At 43.6% G+C, this 25,665-nt stretch overlaps 1 protein-coding gene across 4 annotated transcripts in view; it reads left to right on the forward strand.

The window, feature by feature from the left end:
• ADCY7 (adenylate cyclase 7) overlaps nt 1–25,665 on the forward strand; it is a 1,256,803-nt gene that overhangs the window by 972,734 nt on the left and 258,404 nt on the right. For all 4 annotated transcript variants that reach the window (XM_069604769.1, XM_069604771.1, XM_069604772.1 and 1 more), the window contains 2 exons: nt 6,903–6,975; nt 13,321–13,418. In XM_069604769.1, coding sequence (XP_069460870.1) covers nt 6,903–6,975; nt 13,321–13,418 — 171 coding nt within the window. The remainder of the gene's footprint in view (nt 1–6,902; nt 6,976–13,320; nt 13,419–25,665) is intronic.

The raw sequence follows: 25,665 nt of genomic DNA on the forward strand, positions 1-25,665 counted from the left end.
TGATTTGGCAGTTGGACCATCTAGCCCACAGTTTATTGATATAATGGACTGCCAATTGATTGTCCACCAGTAGAGTGTTGGCACAGCACCAGCCGTTTTTTGCCAAAACTATGGAATGCAAAGGGAAGTATATCTAAATAATTGACATTACTTTGAGCCTCATCGAGTGGCCACGGACCTCCAGTGGGTGCGCCACCGCAGCAAGCACCCCAACTGCTAAGGCTCGCATTGGACTCCAAGACGAGACAGGGGTGATAAAGAAAATGTCACGCTTATTCCATGCATCTATGTGGTGAAGCCATCATATTAACTCTACTTGCGCTTTTAAAGAAATCCATACCCAGTTGGAATACTCTGTGCCCTCACTGAGTTTTTGTATCTTCAACCACTGCAGGGCCCTGTAAGGCAGGAGGGGCTGAAAACTGCCCGAATTGAGATAGACAAGAGCCCTACTATCCTGGCCACTTGCTGAATAGCCAATACCTGAGCACTCAAAGCACACGCAATAGCCCCACTGATGCTCATTTCTGTGAAAATTACAAAGCCCAAAATGTACAGCTGTTGAGACAGCACACATTCTGACTTTTCCCAATTGAGCAGAAAGCTCAGCCATGTTAGCAGATTGACTGTCATGTGCAGGTGTTTTAATAGAACCTCTTGAGTCTGAGCCATATTAAATATGTTGATGATGTAACTCAACTTGACTCCCTGAAGCGGCAAAAACCCCACTACTCGACATAACAGCTTTCAAAATCACCAGGGCATGGAAGATAAATGAAAGGCTTAAATGCTAGAGAAGATAAATGAGAAAATATGATGTTTCCAATAAAAACTGAAAATCTGACTCTGTTCGCGAGCAATGGAGACTATGAAATATGCAGCGTTGAGGTCCAATCGTACTCAGCAAACACCTGGCCTCAACAACTCACGTTACACAATCATCCCCACCTTGAAGTGATAACAATCTACAAACTTATTTAAGGCGCGTAGATTGAACACTGGGTGGAATGAGTGGTTCTTCTTTCAGACCAAAAAGATGATAATGAAGAAATTGCCAGTGAACGGATGACATGATTCTATGGTTTGCTTCTAAAACCACTGCCTGAATTCTAGATCCACTGCTTCTGTTTGTGCCCGCTCAAGCCTGAGCAGCCCAGGTGGACACCCTTGATGAGCTGCCCAGAGGAAGTCGATGTGATGCCCCATAACTGTATCTAAAATCCAGGTATCTGTGGAAACAACATCACGATTGGCAAGAAAGTACCGCAGCCAACCCGCCCACCGGCATGTCTGGGAATGGTGAAAGAATGCCTACCTCCATAATTATGCTGCGCCACCTCTCACCTGGATCCTCAGCCACGCTGACTTCTCTGAGGAAAAAAGGGTGATCAAGTCCGTGGTTGCACCTGAAAACCTTGGTGGTTCCAAAAGACTTGCTGTTAAGGTCTGATTTTGCCACGAATAGCGTCTCTGGCCCGGCCTACCGACCGATTCCCTGGATCGACCAGCCCGCCTACAGACCTGGCGCTAAAAAATCTTTCAGAGAGAAGTTTGGGCCTTATCTAGGGAAGTAAACCTGGCCACAGACTTGCCAGTTCGTCACTGTCACCAAAAAGAACGTCCTCCCAATCCCCTGCTTCCAAGGCAATCGCCAATCCAATTAATGTCAGATTTACCTTCATAAGAGCGGCTGTTGCTGCACTCCTGAGTTATTAAAGGATTGGCGTCTCCTAGAAAACACAAGTCCCTCTAGGCCAACACAGAGATGATCTCTGGGCTCATAGGCTCGTCCATGACCCGAGCTTCTTCTCAGAGGTCCAAAGATTATAATACCGGACCAACTGTGTTCAGTCGACGCTCCTGGCAAACGGCCTGGCCCTTATTGGCTACCTTTGCAACAGCCGCTTGAGTAACCCCTGGCACATACATGGAGCAGCGGTTTGCTCTGTACTCACACCGACATGGTAATTCTCGTTCATACTAGCTTTGTAAACAATATAAAAAAGCAATAATCAAGACACGCATGAAGTCCAATATTCAATGCAGGCAGGAGCAGCAAGAAAAGAGGAAAAGCACAGAGGCCAAATAGACCAGACCTTTTGGGAAGAGACTGTGCCTTGATTAGAGGACTGTCGAGGGAGGAGCAAGATTGTGGGAGCAATAGTTGTTTACTTTTCTTGCTGCTATTTTGAATAAACAAAAGAGAAGTGCATAATAGGAGCCTCCATGACATGCCTTTGAATTCTAAAATAAAATACAATGTCATGCTTCCTCGCTGCTCTTGGCAGCATGCCCCGAAAATGCTTGGGGGCTGGATATTCAGCTGACACACATCCAAAACCGGGCAGTCATTTGATCCTTTGGTAGAGATGAGTTGGTGGTGTAGTGTTTGTTCTGAGCAGCCATGCCATGCCCTGCCCATGGTTATAGGTCAAATGCTCGAATGCATTTGATCGAATGACAATATGCTTGAGTCAATTTGACCGAAAAAAAGGGTCTCATTTTTTGGGGGGTGGGGGGTTCCCCCGCCCCAACCCCCGTTTTTGGTGTTAAAACACCTTTTTTTACCTATACTAGAGCAAAAAAAAATATACTTTTTAAAAAAAATTCAACCTTTTTGTTTTCGGTCAAATTGACTTCAGCATTTTGTCATTCGATCAAATGCATTCGAACATTTGACCGGACACCCCTGCCCATGCATGGGCCACCAGGAGAGAGGAAGCAGAGAGAAGACTTCCAGGGAGCCTAAATTGAACAGCATGTAAAGCAGGGAGGCGTGGTCACTAGTCCACCTTGTGAGAGCAGAGGGACAGCTCCCTCTGGCAAGATGGTGTGTTGGAGCAGGATCAGGAACTCCCTGTTTTCTACAATAGAGCCTGCAGACCTTCCCCGTAGCTGTGGCAGTGAACAACAGGGGACAGGTCCATCGCAGCAGAGTCCCTGCGAGCGGTGCAAGGATGCCGAAGAAGGAAGCTCACACAAAGGTGGCATGGTTTTGGTTATAAACTTTTATTTCTCAATAAGACCTCCCTATATCTATTTCCTTGCCTTGAACTAAAACTAAAGGAACTGCCAGAATGTCTGCCAAATTAAAGTTCCACTGTCCTGTGTCAAATCCTGCTCAAACCCTCACACTATAACTAAAGAAGAAACGAATAGAAAGTTCCTCCTTCAGGAGAATGGCTCCCTTCTGCTTCTTGAACAGTGTCCAACAAATGTTCACTTATAACAGAAAATACAAGTGGGAATGACTCCCTTCCCCTGGCTTAGGGCTTCACCCAGTCTTTATCCAATGTCCAGGAGAATGACTCTCTTCTCCTGGTGTCTCTAGTACCACTCTCTGCCCAGTGCCAAAAGAATACCTCCTTTCTCCTGGTGTCACTTTATACAGTTTACCCCAATGCCAGGGGCAACGACTCCCGTCTCCTGGTGTCTTTAACACAAGTTCTAGGCCTGCACAGGGAAAATGGCTCCCTTCTCCTGGTGTTGTTTGATATAGTTCTTTCCCACTGTTGGGATTCCAAACCCCTCTCTGGAGGCCAATGGTTTCCTCACTACCACTGTGCAGATGAGGATTTCCCCATATGCTTTCCTTTTCACTTGTGGGGTCCCATACCCTTCTCTGGTGGTCAGTGGTTTCCTTGTTCCCACTGTGCCAAGGAAGGTTTCCTCTGAAGCTTTTCCCCTTATTGTTGGGTCCCAGACCCTTCTCTGGTGATAATTGGTTTTCTTGTTCCCACTGCGCCATGGAAGATTTCCTCTGATGCTTTCCCCCTTATTGTTGGGGTCCCAGACCACTGCTCCGAAGACGTTTTCCTCTAATGTTTGCCTTCTCACTCTTGGGGTCCCAAATCCTTTTCTGGTGGTCAGTGGTTTCCTCGCTACCACTGTGCCAAGGAAGATTGCCTCTGATGCTTTTCCCCTTATTGTTGGGGTCGCAGACCACTGCGCTGAGGAAGTTTTCCACTAATGTTTGCCTTCTCTCTTTTTGGGGTCCCAGATCCTTCTCTGGTGGTCAGTGGTTTCCTCGCTAGCACAGTGCCAAGGAAGATTGCCTCTGATGCTTTTCTTTTTGCTCTTGGGGTCCCGGACCCTTCTCTGGTGGTCAGTGGTTTACTCGTTACCACTGTGCCAAGAAGATTGCCTCTGGTGCTAGCCCTCTTACTCCTGGGGTCCCAGACCCTCCTTTCGTTATGCACATTAACATTCTTGCTAATACTAGGCTGGGGAAAACCCTTCTTAGTCTCTATGTCAACCCCCAAATCCCCTCCGGTTTTCATGTACCTCACCTTACCTCTTACAGGGCTTTAGTACCTTGCTTGGACTTCCTGGGACCAGGGCACTCTTCTCCGGCTGCATGGGCTTCTCTCCTCTGAACTCATGGCTTTGCAGCATCTTCCCAGCCTCGGGATGTGGTCTGACTTCACTCGGCTGGCAGAGATCTTCCTTGGCATCCTCTTGCCACTTTCCACTTCTCCACAGCTGTCAGTCTGCGTTTGAATCTTCCACGTTGGAGACTTTGGGTGCCATCTGTTTCCCCTAAAAGGACTGGTTACCGGTGCTCCTGCCAGTGCTGTGCTTCTCGTTTCTGGCTGCGTTCGGCTCCGCCACCGGGTTTTTCTCATCTAACAGTCCTATGTTAATTTTTTTACTTTGTATCCAGTTCCGCCCATGCGGATTATACAAGTCCTCCTTCCTTGTTATCAGTTTAATCGTCATGCCTCCTTGGGGCCACCTTGTGCCAGTGTTATCACAGTTCATGATCTTTATATCTCCTGTGTTCTTCCTCATCCTAGTACTTTTGGTCCTAGGCCCTATGTTACAACAATACTTAGGCTTGTTCTCAATGTAGCAGCTCTAGACATTAGGGAGGGCTAAGGAATGTCAGGAAGTGGCAACATTCATTAGGCTGTACCCCAGGTGATCATCCCTATCCCGAGAGGGGAAGTCCCTCCCCGTGAGGTGCTCCCACACTAAAGAACCCCTAGGGGGACTATTGGGTAGCAGCCGCACCTCCCTAGCATCATGGAAAAGGGCTGCTGGCAGTATCAACAGGTACTCCGGACCTCCATTTATAAGGTAACATGGCCACAGAATTGAGACCTAGGATAAAGAGCCCTTACAGTTTTTTTATTTCCTCAAGCAGGACATTCAAACCAAAACATAGACTCCTCATGGTACAGTCCATGTAAGACCCTCTCAATGTCGGTGGTCTACCAAATGTTGCACCATATATACATACATGATCCATCGGGGGTCTGCAACCTGTGGCTCCTCCGATGTTTTAGACTATGACTCCATGATCCTGCACCATTGACTCTGCTGGCTAGGGCTCATTGGCGTTGTAGCCAAAGGTTGCCGACTACTGCCATTAGTGGTATAGTATTGCATAAAAGGTAAAACCCTGAACCCTAACTGTTAGCAAATGGATCTAAATGTGCTTATATAGTACACTAAAGTGCAGAGGCGTCCCGTTTGCAGTGCCTCAGATGCATCAAGGATGGCTGTGTGATCTTTATGATAAGGGTTGCATTTGGTTCACAGAGGAGGTTTGTAAATCTGTACATAGAATGTTGTTCAGGGTCCTTGAATCTGATTTGTTCAGCATTAAAAGTAAGCATAACCATTCTGAGGATGCACAAGGGATAAATCTGTCATAACATGTGATAGGAGGGAGGAAAGAGGGCTAAGCGCATGGATGCTTCCATCATATCTCGTAAGAAGGCGCAATTGCACTCAATCCAAGCTGTTTTTTTTCCATCTGCCCTTGCTTTTATCAGGGGGTGGGGGGCCGAGGTTGGAATCTAAAAAGAGTAAAATGTCCCCTGTCCCTAAGGCAGTGCATCTAGTTCTTGTAATGTAAGTCTGGTGTTGTCCTGCTCGCCATGGAAGCATGCTGGTAGAATGTTGGTGAGTGTTATGTTTGGCAGCTCAGGATAATGTTGAATGAGTGTTGTAATTGAGTGTTCCATGCGTGTCAGTTGGGAGTCTGAGCTGGTGATGTGAGGATGGCCAGTGGGTGTCTGTGTGACTGCATGTCCTGTAATATACTTACAAGTAAATGGAACTGTACACATGTATATATGTACAATAAAGCCTTCCTGGATTTACTGCTGAGGCTCCACAGCTGGGCTGCGTGCTAACTATTGAGCCCTAACATAACCACAACAGTTCTCTTTTTTAGATTGAAAAAAGAATAAACTTTAGTCATAAAACCGTAGATATATGTAGACATGAAAATAGTTGTTGAAGTCATTTAATTTTAGCTATGGATGGCTCACCTGAGACTCACTTGATGCAGTAAAGTACTGTTTTTGCCCAAATTAATTGACGTTCATTTCAGGCAAATGTTTGGTTGTGAAGTTAATGGTTCAAGCGCAAGTAGTTTTTTAAATAAATTTGTTATGGGTACTGTAAACATGTATAACTACAGAATCCCAAACCTATGTTGCATTGAAAAATCTGTTTCTTTTCAATTTAATTCAGCTGCAAAAACAATTAGTAACATTTAAAAGAAGTCTTACTTCAGTGTATCATACTTTTTGATCAGCGTTTTATTGCAATCATTATTGCAATCAGAATACAAAATGTTTTCTCTTTCTTAGCCTTGAACCACTGAATACAAAAATCCTGTCTGCTTTTTTGACTCGACAACAAAATGGTAGTAATTAACCCTGCAAATCCTTTATTGTACCTTGTTTCCCCCCTTCACCTTCATTCTGGATATCCTAAAAACCTGGCTGGGTTTTGCTGTTTGGTGTTTTGAGGTGCCCAACCCCTTAATGCTTAGAATGCGTTTGTGATTTAGCAGAGCACAGAGAGTCTAACAATTCATTGTGTGGCAGCAAATGATCCTGTTCTGATCTGTGCCTTGTTGAGTAATGCCATGTTTCTCTGCCCAGGCCTTGGTTTGGAAAATCAGATGACTTCTATGGAATGTTCCAATTCTTTACCGAGAAGGGACTCGAGAAAGAGGTAGGTGGGGAGTGCTCTGGGACAGGCCTTTGCATGGCCACTTGTTCAATTTTTCTGTGAAGTACCAGTTCGCCAATTTATTTTAGTAATAATCATTTATCATGCAGGGCTTTTAATTGAACCACCCATTTGTCTCTGCAAAATACTTGCAGCCTTTACAATATATGCTTAATACATAAAAAAATATGTTGCATTTTTAGGGGCCCAAACATGTATTCCACTTCTGAAGAATAGTGATCTGCATATCTGGGATTCCAATCCCAAGCGTGTTTTTTGTAAATATGACATACTAGCGGTACCACCCGGCATTGCCCAAATCTGTAGCTGACAGGCACATGTGGGTCTGCTATAGCCTTGTGTATGTTTTATTGTGTCATAACTTCCTATTTTTGAAAAATCGTCAGCCTCCCGAAATTGCCTATACTGATAGCACAGGGCCGGACCCAGCCTTGTGCAGGACGAATGAATGGGGTTGGTCAAATTTCACTATCACCAGTACACCCCAGACTGGTATGCCAACCGTGAGCCAAAATTTCAGCCCACCAACTGTTGTGGGGCTGGAGCCAACCCTGAACATACAAACACACTTTCACAAATACACATGTATAGTTTAGGAACCATTAAAATCTAACTGGTTAATTGCCTTGTCACTTTGAAGGTGGGGGGTCTTGCTGTGTAAGTGCTCAGCACGCGGCTCTCCGGAGCCCCTGCAAAAAAATAGTGCAAGTTTGCAATTAGCAAAACCGTGGGAAATGCATTGATGATGTTTCAGGAAACAAGACTGAGGGTAATCAGAAGGTGGTTCAGTGATGTCAGGCTTCCAAGTAGGTTTATCATGTTTATTTTCTTTTCACTGGGCTATATAATCACAGCAGTTGGACAAATCCGACTGGAAGTCTGCAGGCTCCTTGCAATCGCATCAACACCGCCAGCCTCGCTTAACAAAGGCAAGGGTGTCCACGCTTCCAGTGACATACATGAATAGGAATTAAATAGGCTTGTGCTTGTCTACCCACCAAAAAGTGAAATCCTGTCACCTCTTCATGGCTTTGTGTGCCAGGGCTAGCCGAAAGTCCCCTGGTAACTCCAGCCCACTAAAAGCCAAGGCATTTTTTCGGAAGCCTGACTCTCTCGTGTATAAGTGAGAGAGTCATGCTTTAGATAAAAAGCGTAGCCTTTTCTGCCACAGACCCCCACCAGGCACCCCTTTTAACTAGAGATACAGGGATCAGTGCGAGGGTGATGATCGATGCAAAGGGGTGCCTTGCACGGGGTCGGTGACGCAATTAAGTGGCAACACTTATCTGATCTGAATGCCGCCTGTTAGGCCATGGTCCTTTTGCAAAATCGAGGCGAGGCTTGTATAGGGCCATGGCCGAAAAGGGGCATGACTTAACAGGTGGCATTCAGGTCAGGAAAGTGTTACTTCTTTCTTGCGGCGACCCCCTGCCATTCAATGCCTCCTTTTGGCCATGCCCTCAGTAAGAGCCCTGACTCGATTTTGCATAGTACTTAAAGTACGGCAACGCTTCAAAGAGGCCGGAGTTGACATGTGCCCAAAACCTGCTCAAAGGCTGAAGGGAAACTGTGCTTCCACTCTGGCACAGAGAGCAGGATAAGCAATGCTTTCATGCCCAACCGTGAAGAGATGAGCGTTGAAGACATTCAGGCATTCCTAACACCCAGTGTGATAGTGGAAGTTATCTTACTGTCCCAGACCCATAAAATGGCAGTGATAGGAGCTATTTTACTCTCCCCAGCCCACAACACTATAGTAAAATCTATCTTACCTCATTATGTTCCCAGAGCACAAGCATACGTCTCAAGGAACACACTTTTGGTGGGTCTCACCCGCCATGGAATTTGTCCTCGACCGCCCATAATCTTCAATCAGCTGCTTGGGTGGGAAACATTTGAGAGGTATGCACAGGCTAGTTGTGTCGCTCAACCTACCCACATCAGAGCGAATAGGGGAATCCATCCTATTTCCTAGCCCACTAGAGCGAATAATGGGAGCTATCCTACATCCCCCTCTGATCCCGGGGCCAGTAGTGGAAGCTATTCTACTCTCTCTCTAGCCCACACCAGAGAAGTGAAATCTATCCTACTATGCACATTTCCACATCCCTTAAGAGAGTTGTGGAGACCATCCCACTACCCCAATCCACAGGAGAGTAGTGAAATGATCCTACATTCCCAATCTCCCCAGCCCACAATAAATAGTACTGGCTATCCTACTCTCCCCTGACCCCAAGACAGTAGTGCAAGCTATGCTAATATCTCCAGCCGGAAAGTAGTAGAAACAATCATACTATTCCCTCTATCCCCCACTCGCAGCATAGTAGTGACATCCATCCTACGCTCCGAGCCCACGAGACGGCAATAGATGCTATTCTACTATCCTATTCTTTCATGGCCCATGCAAGGCTGCTCTCCAAAGCCTATGAGAGCATAGTGGAAACTAATCCTCCAGCCTATGGAAGATTATCAGACACGAGTCTGCTCTCGAAGCCCATACTAGAGTATTTAAAGCTATTGCACTCTCCCTAGCCCACACAACAGTGTCCTACTATCAAAGTCCCCAGCCCAGGAGATTGATTAGTGGAAGCTATTCTACACCCCACGCCCGCAAGAGAGCAGTGGAAATGAGTCTTCTCTCAAATGCTCACCTGGAAGTGTGAGAAGCTATTTGACACTCCCTCTCATCCCCTTCAACAAGAGAGTAGTGAAAACTGTCATCCTCCACCCCACAACCCCCAGTCCATGAAAGAGAAGTGGAACATGGACTACTATTCTACACTGTTCATCACACGAGAGTGAGTGTGTGGCCAAACCTATCCAAATACCTGACTCGGCCCTGCCCACTGGTGAGTAGTGAAAGATATACTAATGTCTACAGCCCAGGAAAGAGTAGCAGAAGCTATCATACTATTCCCTCTATCCCCAACTCACAGGGGAGTAGTGACAGTTATCCTACTCTCCGAGCACATGAAAGATCAATAGAAGCTGCTATCCTATCCTCTATTTTCATGGCCCATGTAATGAGGCTATGAGAGAATAGTAGAAGCGGAGATATGTGATTACTGCGCTCTTTTTAATGTGGACTTTTATTTCGACCCCCTTTTCACCCCATATATATGTGGGGGGAGGCCTACTCTACGTGCATTTTATACTGTACCCATTCTCCAACATACATATGGGGTCGAAATAAAAAGGTCAATACTTTCATGGGGCTCGCAGTAAAAACTGCGCAGTAATTGTATAATCCCATAGAAGCTTACCTTCTATCTCCAGCCCACGAAAGATTACCGGAAACTCTGCTCTCCAAGCCCACACGAGTATTTAAAGCTTTTGCACTCTCCCTAGCCCGCAAAAGAGCAGTAGAAACTATTGTCTGTAAAACTCCCCAGCACTGGAGACCGATTAGTGGAAGCTATTCTTCGCCCCCCAAGAGAGTAATTCAAACTATTTCTTCTCTCAAATGCCCACTAGAGAGTGTTAGAAGCTATTCAACAGTCTCTCTTTCCCCTCCAACAAGAGAGTAGTGAAACCTAGCGTACTCCTCCCCAGTCCATGAGGGAGTAGTGAAACCTGGTCTACCTTTCTACACTCTTCAGCACACAAGGCAGGTGTTGAAGCTATCCTAATACCCGACTCACTCCAGCCCACTAGAGATGAGTGGAAGGTACCTTATTATCCGGCTTCCGTAAGCCCACAGGAAGGCAGTGGTAGCTGCCATACTATCTGACCCAGCCCAGCTCACAAGAGTTTAGTGGAAACTATTCTACCATTTTACACTCCTTATCCCACAAGAGTTTGTTGGAAGCCACCCTACTCTCTAGCCAAGGAAGAGTAGACCACGATAATCTACTTTTCATCATTCCTCCATCTGTGAAAGAGGAGTGAAAGATATGCTAGCACCTCACTCTCCCCCGCCTACATGAGAGTAGTGGGAGCTAGCCTACTATGCAGCTCTCCTCAGCCCAGAAAAGAGCAGCAAAGGTTATCCTTCTCTTCCACAGCAAGCAAGAATTCTACCCTGCTATGCTACTATCCACAACGTGGCAGATAGTAGCTACCCTGCTACCCAAATCTTTCCACTTCACGGAAGCTATCCTACTATTCAGCTATTCCCAGTCCGCAAGAGAGCAGTAGAAGCAAACCTACTATCTGTCTCTCTCCCCACAAAAGAGCAAACACTGAAGGCAGTGCTTTAAGTGGGGTAAGAAATTGAGAGGGCCCCCCTCATTCATGGGCGTGGCTTGCATGGTGGGCATGGTCTAAGATGTGATGGGCGTGGCCTAAAGACAAACATGTAATAACAAGTCTGCCCTATATAACTAAGTGCATATTGCAACACAGTCTGCTTGGTACAAACTAAATGGATAAATCAGCCTGTCCACCCGTCACACACTGCATAAATAAATTAATAAAGCTTGTTGTGTATGGAGGTGAAGCCTTGTGACCCAAGAACTGTTTCTGCTCAGCGCACGACCAGGTTTATTTATTTATGTATTGTTTATCGGATACACCTACAAACACCTCTACCACAGCTTTTCCTTACTTATCTCTCTTTTTCATCAATCTGCTCTTTTCTCTCCTTCCCAGTGTCCTTTCCTCTTTTATCTTTGCATTGCTTCTTTTCACCACTTTTCGTTTCGCTCCTTGAACAGACATTGTTTGTCAGATACGTGTATCCAACAAACAATGCATGAATAAATAAATTAACCATGTCGTGGACAGAGCGGGAACAGACCACGACCCGGTTTATTTATGTATGCATTTTCTGTCGGATACATGTGTCCGACAAACAATGCATACATCCGACAAACAATACATAAATGAATACATATCCGACAAACAATGCATAAATAAATACATATCCGACAAACAATGCATAAATAAATACATATCCGACAAACAATGCATAAATAAATAAATCAACCGGCCCTGTTCACTCGTGGGCTGCGTGATCGAATCTGCATCACACAGCAGGATTGTGCCCATAGGCAACAAGGGGACTGGGGTCAGGAAGTTACAGTTTGGAGATGCCCAGTGTCGCAGTGTTTCCAGCAGGCAGCTGTGCAGGGGCGTTGCTAGGGGGGGGGGCTAAGGGGGCTATAGCCCCTGATCTTTTGGTTGTAGCCCCGGATAGAATCTCAGGAGATACAGCCAAAAGACTAGCTAGACCCAAACCCCAACAGTTCCAACATCAGCTTAGCCCCGGGTCTTTTCCAGACCTAGCAACTCCCCTGCAGCTGTGACTGACAGAAGTGCGAGCCAGCCACAGTTAGGGGGATGCTCTGGCTGGCTGGCACTTCTGTGAGCCACAGCTGCCTGTTTCAATCATGTTTGCGGCCGTGGTAGGATAATGACCCCCGGAGCATGGTGGGTGGGACGAGGGCCCTTGAAGGCCCCCAGCTCATCCTCACTTTTTGGAGACTGCCGGGGCTCGGCCCTGGCCCACTTAAAGCACTGACTGAAGGTCTTTATACTCCATCCTCAAGCTGAAACCATTCTAAACTCACTTGCTCATTTGTCTACTTTCAGTTTTTAAAAAAACGACTGAGGAACCCTAATGTTCAATAGGTGGTCTAAGCTATATTGACCGACAAGAAATATCCAATTTGCCATCCAAGTGAAAAAAAAAAAATACACACGCATGCCGTGTTTCAAGCTTTTATTTATTTGAATGTTCATACATAACAATCCCTACAGCCCACCTGGAACTTATTTAAGAGCTGTAATGGGGCTGCGGCCCAGCCCCCGTGTGCACGTTCAGATTGCCCCGTCCTCAGCCACCGCCCTTGAATTATGTTGCCGGGTTGCAGGCCGAGGAACTTAACAACGGGTCATCGAACAACAAACACGCGACGTCATTCTGGGCCTAATCCACAAGCTTTCAAGTATTTAACGTGGTTAAAAATAGTCAGACCTTCGGAAAACAAAAGCGGTCTCGCCCGGCCACCGTGCGTTGTCGTAGGAGGGAGTCATTCGTTAAGAAGTGGTGGTTAAGAAATAAAGCCGTGGTGTACTGTCCACCGTTTAGCGTCTTTACCACGGCGCTCTACCCTCGAGCGATTCATCGAAGCGTATTTACCACACCGTGTTTACTCTGGGTTTGTACAGTGTGAAGGTTGACACAATTGAAATGCTTTTACCACACCGCAAATATTTGCCATCCCGAGAATCGAGGCCAGGTGTCACCCAACGAGTTCTTCAAAGTTTATATTGCTCTTTTGAAATGGTGTGCTTTCTGTTTGAATGCTGTTGCGTAATATTTCTATCCTCCACCTAACAAGCAGTAAAACTCACCTTGCGCTTTCTTTCTTATTTTAATTTCAGTACCGCACCATTGCAATTCCTAAAATCAGGAATTACTATGCCTGTGCCACTTTTGTGTTCCTGTGTATATTTTTGATACAGATTTTGATCATGCCAAGGTAAGCGTATTTCGTTCTACTAAATTGTTCTGACTCTGGCTTCTGCTATAGAATTTTGGCTTCAAATATCTAGACAATCCCAGGAAGGCATGTGCAGAGAGGCAGAAGGTGGGGTGTCAGGGGAGACTACAAAGATTCATTTAGTGCATTCAAATGTTGTTTCCTGACGTAGAGTCATGGGAGGCAATATTTTGGTAATTGGGTATTTGTAAAGCACTAAACCTTCATGTCTGTGGCTTTGTAGCGCTAAATACAAGATTTGTTCGCCCCTCTTTCCCCTATCACAAACCATACATTGCTTGCTATACATTATTTGATATTTAAAACGCCCCTGTACACACGTGTTTTTAGGCTCCACAAGACAAGGGAGGGGAGACAGAGGGAAGACTAGACAAACGATCCTACCAGGCCTTGGGACATTGGGATCCTGCAAGTGCAACGACGAGAAGTGCAGGGGAAGGGAGAGGGGAAAGTGCAGGGGAAGGTAGGTTGAAGTGCAATCAGGGCACCATGGCTCTGAGTAAGTGCAGCCAGGGCATCGCAGCTCTGGATAAGTGCAAGGAGCCCTATGGGGCTGTAGGGGTTACAGTTACAGCCCCTAAGTGCACAGTAGGCCAGGAGGCAGTGCAAGGACGAGTGGTCATGGAGGAGCATGGTACCCAGCAAGGCTCTGAGGGTACCAAGCAACCAGTGAGCAGCGCAGACAGGTCTGAGGGTACCAAGCAACCAGTGAGCAGCGCAGACAGGTAAGTTAGCAAGGAAGTGAGAGAGAGAAGGCAGAGGAGAAAAGAAAGGTCTTGAGCCGCTTCCAGAACTTCAGGTGTTCCGGCTCAAGTTTGAGAGGGGCAGGGAGGCCGTTCCAGAGGGAGGCACCTGCAGAGGAGAGAGATCTAACCCCCACCCCCTCCACTCTCTGCTTGGAGAAATGTCGGACCCTCAGAGAGTTAGAGGTAGCTGAGCGAAGGGCTCTAAAAGGAAGGTATTTAGGCAGAGAGAGTTTGAGGTAGTGAGGGCCCCGGCCTCAGAAAGCCTTGTGGACAATGCAGAAGGTCTTGAACTTGATCCTTGCCACCACTGGGAGCCAGTGGAGAGATTTCAGGGCAGGAGAGATGCGGTCCCTTCCTTGGCTTGAGAACAGTCTTGCAGTCCTGTTCTGGATTATTTGCAGAGGGCGAAGAGTGAGGAAGATTGAGAAAGAGGCGGTTGCAGTAGTCCAGCCTGGAGAGAACCAGGGCTCTGGAGACAGTGAGCTTCTAGGGGAAAGTGAGAACATGTAGAATGCCCCTGAGGAGGTGCAGCTGGAAGTGGGTCTTCTTGGCAAAGTCTGTTATGTGAGGAGAGAAGTAGAGAGTGGAGTCGAAGATGACACCAAGGTTTTTTGCCTCACAGGAGGACGAGGGAGGAGTGCCCAAGGAGGGCGGCCTGAGTGAGAGAGGGAAAGCGGGAGCAGGGGTCCCAATGAAAACGATCTCAGCCTTAGAGGCATTCAAACAGAGATCATTGGGCATACCAATCCTGAATCGCAGATAGACAATCAGGATGAGCGAGGAAGGAGTCTGAGGGAAGCTGGAAAGAGAGCCGAGTGTCATCCGCATAACACTGAAAGTTAGGAGAGGTGGAGATCAGGTGGGCGAAGGGGCCAGATAGACATTGAATGATGCCCTAGCAGCAGCCAAAATATGCACTGGAACTCCCTTGAAGTCTCTGGATTCCTTTAATCCGTGCTGGAATCAGATAAATAGACAAGTTGAATTGTATGGTCTGCATTAGCAGTCCATAATAGGGTGCCTCTTTGATGGTGCTGGCCACATTTAAAATACCATCCGCAAGAGAAATATACACGATGCAGAACACAGATCAATAGTCGTATGACAAAGGTGCATATGCCAGCATAAATGCAGGACTCCTAGCAGTCTCTCACATGAGGTACACGTGTTCAGTCATGGCTGTAGGGGACACATTGGAAGCTTAAATATGCCATAGTGTAGATGGAGGATATGGATTAGAAGTTAAAGGGGAAGGTGCATGTTTTCAAACACTGACTGGGATTAGAAGAGGGACATGGTTTTCAATTGGTGATGCCGCGAGTGAGTGAAGTAACAAATGACTTTGTGGTGTGCGATCTCTGACAATATATGAATCGTCACTATTATTATATATGAAAAAAGTTGTCGCTAGGTAAACCATGAGTGAAGCTCTTTTTGAAGTAGACAGTGAGAACTAAATGGTATGCAGTAATAAAATTGCAGCAAAAATGTTACCTTCACAAAGAATCGCAGCAAAAATGCTGTGTTTTGACCCAGTAAAGGTGTACCCCATTATACCATTTAAGGGGAGCGGGGGTGTCCCACGCTCCTCTTAAATGCTATAATGGGTCTTGGGGTTGCAGGGGTGTCCCCCGGATCCTGTACATGAATTGCGGCGGCAAAACCACAGCCTTTTTGCCACAATTCTTTGTGTAAACTGCCAGTTTTGCTGCAATTTTAAAACATGGAACCAACTGTTAGGCAGAATCCTGTGCAGTTCCCTTGGGGACCACTGCAAGAAGATTAAGAATACAGGAGTAAGCAGTAAACCCAATTGGTAGCAGTCTGCACCACCCAGATTTACCTGGTAGCTGTGGCTGAGCAGTCAGGCGTCTCTCAAGAAGAGTAGGGCAGTTTACAGAGGATACACAATAGGGCTAAACACACAGTAGAGCAAGCAAACACTGACCAGAGCTTGGTATCAAAAGTATATAATTATTTATTTAACACACACTTAAGGAAATACACTAGCACTATAAATCAAAGCAAGTTCAAAAACAATCAGAAAAGTATACACACCTCCCTTAAGAATTATTAGACAAGTCTAAGTCAAAACACCACTATTTGTAAAAACAGATGCAAGCGCGTAACTTAGATGGCACTCCAATAATTAAGTTAAAGGGAGAGAAAAAGGCAGGTCATGAAAATAAAACAGTTCCCAACACTTTTCTAGGACCAAAACAAGTTAGTGAAGGCAGGGTCTATTATAGAGCCAAAGTTCATAGGCCAGGCCCACTTTAAATGGAGCAAGGTGAAATGTGCCCAAGATCACACAGTTTAGAAATGCATTCAAGTCTTTGTAAAAATGTTCAAAAGAGGTTGGGTTGATTAGAAGGAAATGTTAGAAGGTCTGGGGGCCAACCCAGTTGGAAAGCCAAGGATTTAAGGGTCACATTTAGCAAACTGTAGAAAGGGAGGCCAGGTGGAACACAGTACCTTTAAAGTTGAGGAAGCTCCAGTGGTGGCAGTTGTTCCTGGGAGCGGGTTCAGTTTGTGGTTTCGACCAGGGGAAGAGAAGATCTCGGCGAGGAGGAAACGTGGAGTCCTTGCACTGCTCAGGGAAGAGACCAGCCACGGAGTTCATCGGTTAAAAGGTGTGTTCCTTTTATTCGCGGTCACAGTGGTGAAGCTTGGCTATCCAGCTGCCGGGGTGCTTGGCACTGGCGATTCGACCAAGAGACGTCCTGGAAGGTGAATGGCGAACTGGTTGATCCCACCAGCTCAGAGGAAGAAGACTCTTTCAGCAGAAGATCTTCTCTTGTCGTCTGGAAAGTGGTGAGGTCGTTGCAGCAGGGCTCCACCGGTGGTGTCATCATTGCATATGGCTCAGCTTCTCCCCACTTCGGATTTCTTAGGTCCTGTGGCGACTTCTCAAGTTCCAGTCCCAAAAGCCCTGCTTTTATGCAGAAAAACTCCCATTCAACAGCCTAACTGTCACTCATACATGCTAAGTGGTGTGCCGGGCGGCTCACCACTGGGCCAATCAGAACAGAGTTCGACTTGGGTTGCTAAGGCAACGCAGTCCAGGGTGCCAATTCCCCCACCCACACATCCTGTGGAACCCAGACAGAGTGGCACCAGTTGTAGGGCTTCTGTGGAGAAGCCTGCCAAAAAGTGGAACAAACGGCCCGACCTTTGTTGGAGTTACAGAGACAGACACAAACGCCATTTTAGAAAAGAGTTCTGGCAAAAAGACCCAACCGGTGATTTTATATTAAATAAATAATCCAGCGGTATCTTTAACATTGCACCAAAAAGTGGTGCGTTTAAAACCAATGGGAAAATCCCATAGGAAATATTCCGGTAGAATATTTTGCATGGTAACCACTGCCACCAGCCAGAAACTCGACAAGGGGGGACTGGTCAGTGCCCCCTTGTGAACAGACCCAGGGGCAATCGAATTAACCCCTTCAGGTACTTCCACAATATGATGGTTTATACTGGTTCTGTTCACAATTTTGGACTAGTAAAGCCAATGGTGACTTTACATGCCATGGGAGACAGTAGTCAGTCCCAGGGTATGGAGTCTATGTTTGGGGGTCACTATGACACCCCTGTGTTACTGCACTGAGGGTGCTGTGTAACACACATACTAAAACAGATGATACCCTATGGAGCAAAAGACCCCATAGCCCATAAGCACACAATAAGTCAAACACATACCTCAAATCATGCCTAAGAGTGGGAGGAAAAGAGTCTCACTCTTAGCAGGAGAAAAAAAAAAACCCAAAAATCCAGCAAAGCTGCTGGGGGAGTCGCTAGGTTTGGGAAATTAGCCTTTTAAGAGAATTCTCTCTAACACCAACTAAATTACTCTTATGAACTGACATTTTGGAAATATTTAGGAACAACACTTTTGACCGTTTGAGGACTATGGGTCATATCCTCAACAAAGTTACTCTCACTTTTGAGTTATTTATCGAGAGGGCTATTTGGTTCTTAAGTAAGTCATTATGAGTAGTTAGGAATCCAGTAAGTTAGTCGTCAATCGGAAATAAATCATGGCTACCTCTGTGTGAATCATCCCGCTGCGATTACATGAGATGCCCAGGATTGCACATTTTGATTAAGTAGTGAAGCTGGGGTTTAAGCCCATTCTGCAATTTTGAACTTTCACCCCGTTGTTTCCCAGTTCTTGTCATGACTAAAGATGCAATCTTTTGTGAATGTTTGATTTCCATGAGCTAAACAAACATGTTTTGTAGATCTGACTTTGAAATGTAGAAATATTTGAATCGATTCATAGATTTATTTACTTGTTCAGCTCGGGCAGCACAACTGATTTCATGCCCCTGGATCTTCAGCCCCACCCCACAATCCCGGGCAGTAAACAGTGTTTCTCAAAATTCTAAAATGTATTTAAAAGAAATTGTCAACTTCAACTAAAGTGGTCTCTAGCGTTACCAAGGTAATTCCTATAATGTTATAGATGTATGAACAATTTGTCAACATTTTTATTTCCCTGCCTACATGAATCTCACTGCTAGTTCTCATGCAAGCATGTATGTCCAATCTCAATTTTCCATATATCTGTGTATGTATATTATGCCTTTGCGCTAGCAGAAGGCATAGGTAAGGTTAAGCTGAAGCTCCTATGGCGTTTCAGAAAATGACTATTTTCAATAACCTTTGAACGCTTGTATGAAAAAAATCTGAAAGTATTCCATAGTAATATTTTCGAGGCAGCCGCCTGTGCATAAAATATTTGAGATTTCTACATCAGTGGCTTCATAGTTTAAAAAACGTTTACTTTGATCACATTTTGAATAGCTTCTAACATGTGGTTTCCCACAGGAAATAGAATTTTTTTGGCCCAAATATCTAAAAGATTTTAACTGGAATTTGTGCACTGAAAACACATTTTTAAAATCGACTCGGCCAGTTTTGGGATTTCAACATAATTAGTGTATCTTGGTGCTTTTACCTTAGTTTTCACCTCTTTCCCCAACCTGTGCGATTTAAAGCAGTTCTGTCTTACGCATGCACGCTACTCCTGTAGAAACTACAAATCCCATCGGATTTGTAGTTCTTTGATCGTTCTTTAGTTCAAACCCGGCGCGAACGTGTCAGCGCGAAGGAGCAAGCCGTTCCGGTCCCGGGTCGAGGGGTCCATTCCAGTCCTGTTGGTGGCCAGATACAGGTAAGGCTCCTGAGTCTTCCTGCAATCTTCGCCCTGATTGATAAGGAAAGAGCAGACTCCGTAAGAACAGCCATTTTCTTGAAATGGCTGCAGCTTCCAGCTCACGCATTCAGAATGTGAATACATTGACCAACCCTGAGAAAGGAGAATGTTTTGATAATATGGGTAAAGGTAGTCTGCCCCTAGGAAACATACATATTAATGAGGGTTCCTTGGGCTTAATGAACGATATCAACATTAGAACTATCTTGGAGGTTTCCAACATGCCGACAACACCCGTTGAGCATAATGTGCTTAACCAAAAAGAACAAAGCAATATTAAGAATAATTAGAAAAAAGAGGGGGTGAGGCACACACTCTAGTTCCCAGCTTTGTGTACCTTCTGCAGTTCAGTTGCTTTTCTCCTCCAAGCGCTTTCATGCCTCTTGCAATCTTCAGGGAGGCAGTCTGTTCAGGTGTTGCTTATTAGTGCCAATTCTGGCCTCAGGGAATTCTTGTAGCCATAGTCAATGCTGGTAGCCAGGAACCAACTCCCCTCCAATTGCACAATATAAATCCCACGGTGGAGGAGGGGGGAAAACCAGCATTATGGCTCTCCTAAGTAGGGCATGGGTCAGCCCGGTGCTCCGTCTCTGGAGCCCGGGACTCCCGAATCAATATTTAAGGTTCCTTGGGCTTAATGAACGCTATCAACATTAGAACTATCTTGGAGGTTTCCAACACGCCGACAACGCCTGTTGAGCATAACATGCTTAACCAAAAAGAACAAAGCAATATTAAGAATAACACTGCTAATTTGATTCAGACAGTGACTTCACCGCCCACTGAGTGTAAGGCCAACTCCACCTTAAAGGTTAAATGCTTACTACTTAACACACAGTCGCTATTGAAACACGCCTTAGAGGTCTCTTCATATATCTCTACGCAGAATATATGTATCTGTGCGGTAACTGAGACCTGGAATCATCTAGCTGCGGGTCCCTCCCTTGCATTGGCTATTCCTTATGGGTATAATATATTCTGCCAAGACGGGTGTCAGGGCAAAGGTGGCGGAGTAGCTATAATTTTTAAAGACTCCTTAGATGTATGGAGAACTAATGTTATAAGTATAGATAACTGTAACATTCTTCATGTCAAAATAAGATTACACACTGAGAATACTGTGAACATCATCCTTATTTACCGACCACCAATTTTAATGAAGGATTTCATTTTTTTATTCATTTATTCTTCTTAGACACCAAATGTCCCAAAACTATACTTGGCAGACTTCTCAGTGTTCCTTCTAGCTAGAGAGTATGGAAACGCACCCACATCCCTCATTTATTCCTTGTGTCTTGCTTGACCCTGCTGCCGGCCACTATGTTGGACCAGTTGATTGGAAACACGCTCTTAATTAGAAGAGCGGCACTCAAACATATTCTGGAGTACTATGTTCATGCTTGTTCAATCCCTCACTGGGTATAGCTTGTTTCATATCCACATGCGTGTCAGGGTGTCGGTGTGCACTGACAAAGAGAGAATGGACATTTAAACTAGACATTGCATACTCTTCGGTGTCCCAGATAAGGCTTTGAGGTGGCGTAATGTACAAACTGTTTTAATAATTGGAATGTACATTAAATTGTAAGAGTAAAAATAATTTGTCTTGGCAAGAGTGTACATAGTATGTGAAAGGCAACCAGAACATAACTTGTAATCAGATTTCTGACCTTCTCTTAACTTTTAAAAAACCTTCGTCCAAAGTTTTACTTTTTGGTGATTTTAATTATTGGCTAGATGATACCAGTGACCTTCAAGCAAAATTACTTGATAGGGCCCTTTCACACTTCGGATTTTCTCATTATATCTACGCGCCCACACATGTGAAGGGGAACACCCTTGACTGGTTGTTGGGATTTAATATAACCCCTATCAGTATGATTATTAGCCCTTGTCCTTGGTCTGACCATTTTTTTATCCAGTTTGAGATTCCCTCCGAAAAAACTGTAATAAATAAAAAAACTCACCACTATCACTATTCGTTGTAGAAACCATAGGGGAGAAGGGACAAAGTCTCCAAATTCATCACAATACATTGAAGCATGCCCCCACTGCGTACATATTACACATGTACATTTAAGCAAGGAAATACATAATGTATTAACAAAAAACAATAACCATGCTGTATACACTATCAAAAGTAAAGCAGCCCATTACTGCAATATATTACACAGCCCTTCAATAATATTGGCTACAAATTCCACTCATTAGTTAAATGTACTTCATCAACTCTAAAACTACTTTTTGAGTTTTCATGTTATGGTGAAAACTATAATGTAGGCCATGTTCAACTGCACATTTTTATATGGATCTATTTATATTAATATGAGCATGATTTATTTTTCAATGATTTGCACTCCCACGCATCCAATACGGTGTGCTACCCAGCATGAAAATCTGGGATTTTGCCACTGGCATGATACACAACAAGGTTCTCCATTGTGTCCTTCCATTTTCCACCACAATAGCTGTGCTATTCCACATTCAAATGTACAAATAGTGAAACAACTAGCACTCAGCGAACATAATGCAGTGGCTAAAAACCTAGATTTAAAGAAAAGCGCCTTCAATCACCATACATACATGGAAAAATACATAAACTCGTGCATAATTACAAAAAAGTAAGGCAAGGAAATTGTAAACTACCTAAATATTACACATATGAGCACATCCATAATGAAAAATATGTGCATAAAAATCTACACATAACCATGCAACATGTAAAGTACAATAACATGCATAACATACAAAAATACATAAGTGCACGAATGCCTAACGTACAATACACATAATTTAATATAAAAACATTGTGAACATCTATACTCTAATAACGCAGCACCTATGCTTGTATTCACGTGACTGGAATGATGCTGCAACACTACAAAAATGCACTCATGCTTAATGATAAACACACTCACATTGCGTATGTATGACGTTATTTTCTTACAAAACGTTAACTTAATATACATAAGATTATTACAAAAGTACACCACTTACACATATAAACTTAACTGGTGTTCCCTTTTCAGAAAACTGCAACGTGAACTTTGCCAAAAACAACTATTTCATTCACAAACGTCACATGCAAATAATTACTAACTGTGCATGCGTAATCTGCACCTTGCAGCACTTATTTTAAAACAAACCAACGTGCCATTTGTGCTTTACACCACACCCTATCGCTAAACATTTCTGAACATGCCTATTAACAAGATTAAACACTTCATTTGAAGACACCGACCAATGTGGATGCAAAGTAAGTACCATTAACAAACTTATGTACATTTTTCATAAAAATACTAGTTTGATAAATAATATAACATTTGTAATTTTCAAAATGTTATTGCAGCAAATTTCAACATGCCAACCACAACCACTCCTCTACAGCTTTTTATAAAATCACCATGTACCCGTAAATGGAACTATTGTTTTAATGTGAACATTAAACAATAAAACCTACCCGTTCAGTTACTTAATATTAATATTACAATAGAACAATAAAATCAATTTAGCGTTCTATTTATTTTTTCTACAGATTAATATGCTGCATAGCTTCAATAAGTGTGTATACTAAATTCATTTGTGTTTGTAATGCCAGATACAAACAAATACGGATGTAGGCACTTGCGTACTAGGGACACTTGAAAAGCCATTCTATTAGCATGTGAGAACCATTTAATGTCCGATTTCTGAATGCCAGCCATAAGTGTATTAATCAAAAAACATCTATTTCAGTTTCCTTTTTTATTGGAATGCCATCAAACATCTTACAGAGCTAAATGAATGTTTTCTTACTTAAAAAACATGTTTTATATATGTGAACATCATTCTTAAATGTTCTTAGTGAGATACACAATTTTCAGTAAAGTGCATAATATCTTGCTGTATTGCAGAACCAGAGCGTGTGAAAAAAATGCCTATATATAGTACACTCAATATTAAACAGTTTTTGGAAATTTACAACAAAAGAAAAGGTTTTTAGTGTGCAATCAAATAGTCAAGTGGTGAGAAGAAAAATAATCACAATTGTCGTAGCATAGAAACCCTTTTTATAGCATGTACAATATGCATGAACTTTACCTTTTTCCGATACAAACAAATATTGTAACAATTAGTCTAAAATGCTTTGTGTGTGACGTCTACTTAAGCACTTAAGTTTTGGCTGAAGTGCCATCAATTAAGGCCACGTGTTCCTCAGGATGCTAATGGAGTGTTCATGGGCTCTTGACATTGAAAGGTGAATGGGTCCCTCCAAAACATACTCCACTTGGATTAGGGTGACCAGATTTTGAAAATAAAAAAACAGGACTGGCCAAAACATAAAAATAGGACTAAAACCCCAAGCCCATTCAAATACCCTACCTCACCCCCACCTCTTTCTCCCCCTCATGGGATCCAACATTAAAATAAATATCTCCAGAACTTATCATATATGTATGTATATATATATATATATATATATATAACAACCCAATCCTTCAAGGTGAATGCAAGGCATACTCACACATCCGTAAAGGAAATAAGTCACGGCACTACACCGATCTTCAAAAATAGAATGATTTATTTGATTCTGAATTCCTGAATCAGAAAAACCATGGCAAAATGAGAGGCATTCATTGAGCAAAAACTGCCACACGTTCCACCCCAATCGGTGCTTCGTCAGGCTGGCATTACATTTGTCATTCGCAAGCGTTCTTTTTCAACATCGTGTTCACACAGTGCATGTTACAACAGCTTCAAACATAAAAAAGGACTGATACATAACACTGGTTCTATCTCCCAACTTAGGTGCCATTTTAACCTAGTATTGTCAATACATACTTTGTTAGATTCTGATACTGAACAGTTATATATCACCATGTATTACACAGTCCACGTTATGCACAGTGATGACACTTCTAATACAAATAATTTTACACTTTTAATGTGCATCTTCTTGCAAACAAAATTTAACATCTAGGCTGCGTCTCATAAAATACAAGGCGAGCGATAAAAAAAAAAAAAGCCCAATGTTGTTCAATGAGAACAGACAGGTGGCAGCAGCAGCGTTCTAGTATGACCCTTCTGGTAGATCAGTATCTATGATTCTATAGATCTGATACCTGTGCAAATTCACATGCAGGATTGAGTAACATGTAGAAGACTCCAACAAGATCTATGCATGTGTGTATAAAATGCATCACACTCAGTGGGTATTAAACATAGTTCAAAGGTGCTTAAATCTACACATTCTTGTGTGAAATTGGCTCCTCTTACTGAATAAAGTGCTAGTGCCTCAATAAAAGCCCCATAACCTGATACAGCAAACTGATTAGATGCTACGGCCAAATCAGTTAAAACATTCTAAAGTGTCCCAATTCTAATACATCATACTATACCAATAAGAAATACAAGTGTGGCATTAGTATACCTGCCCACTTTACATTAGCGAATCCAACACTCGAAATGTGCAACAAGAAATAATAGCACGTGCTATATAGGTAACAAAGGATCACTATGATCCTACACAATTGCCTATATTCCAGTACCTGTGTTCCGATCCAATAATGGAATTGATGATTTTAGATTACTGAGCACATATCAGTATTGAACAATGAATGTCTAAATGCATGGATATCAAAAATTCGAAAAGTGCAAAGGGCAATATTAGTAGCTAACAAATGAACAGTTAAAAGTGCAACACTAGGGACATTAAATCTAATACTGCAGAGGTCTCAATAAAGTGCTAGTGCATCAGTGGAACATTGCAAATGTGCAAAAAGCAATAGTAGCAGCTAACCTATTAGCAGTTTAGTCTCAATAAGGTACTGGTGCATCACTGAAACAAAATGTGCAAAGAGCAATAATAGCAGCTAACCAATTGTTAGTTTAATCTCACTAAAGTGCTAGTGCATAATTTGAGCCAAATGTGTAATGGCAGTGGTGATATAAATTGCTTGCACTATCTGCACAGAATACTAACAGTCAGATCACATCAACACAATTTGCTGTGGAGAAGCACATGCAGTCTACAACAGCTCATGGACATTGACTCAGTTTCATGTAGGCAATTTCCGATATTGCACTAGCTCAGTCCCAATAAAGTGCTAATGCATCAATGAAAATGACATTGAAAAAGTAAAAAAGATAATTCATCATAAAAAGAAATGCAGTTCATTATCCACATTATGACCATGAGGCTCCAATGTGTCAAAGAGAATGATCAGTTCAGATTCAAGTTGATGTCGTTTTAACTCACTATTTCCTTTTCAAATATGCT

This window comes from Ambystoma mexicanum, chromosome 1p (genome assembly GCF_040938575.1).
Source record: "Ambystoma mexicanum isolate Mex_15411 chromosome 1p, UKY_AmexF1_1, whole genome shotgun sequence".
NCBI classification, from domain to species: Eukaryota; Metazoa; Chordata; class Amphibia; order Caudata; family Ambystomatidae; genus Ambystoma; species Ambystoma mexicanum.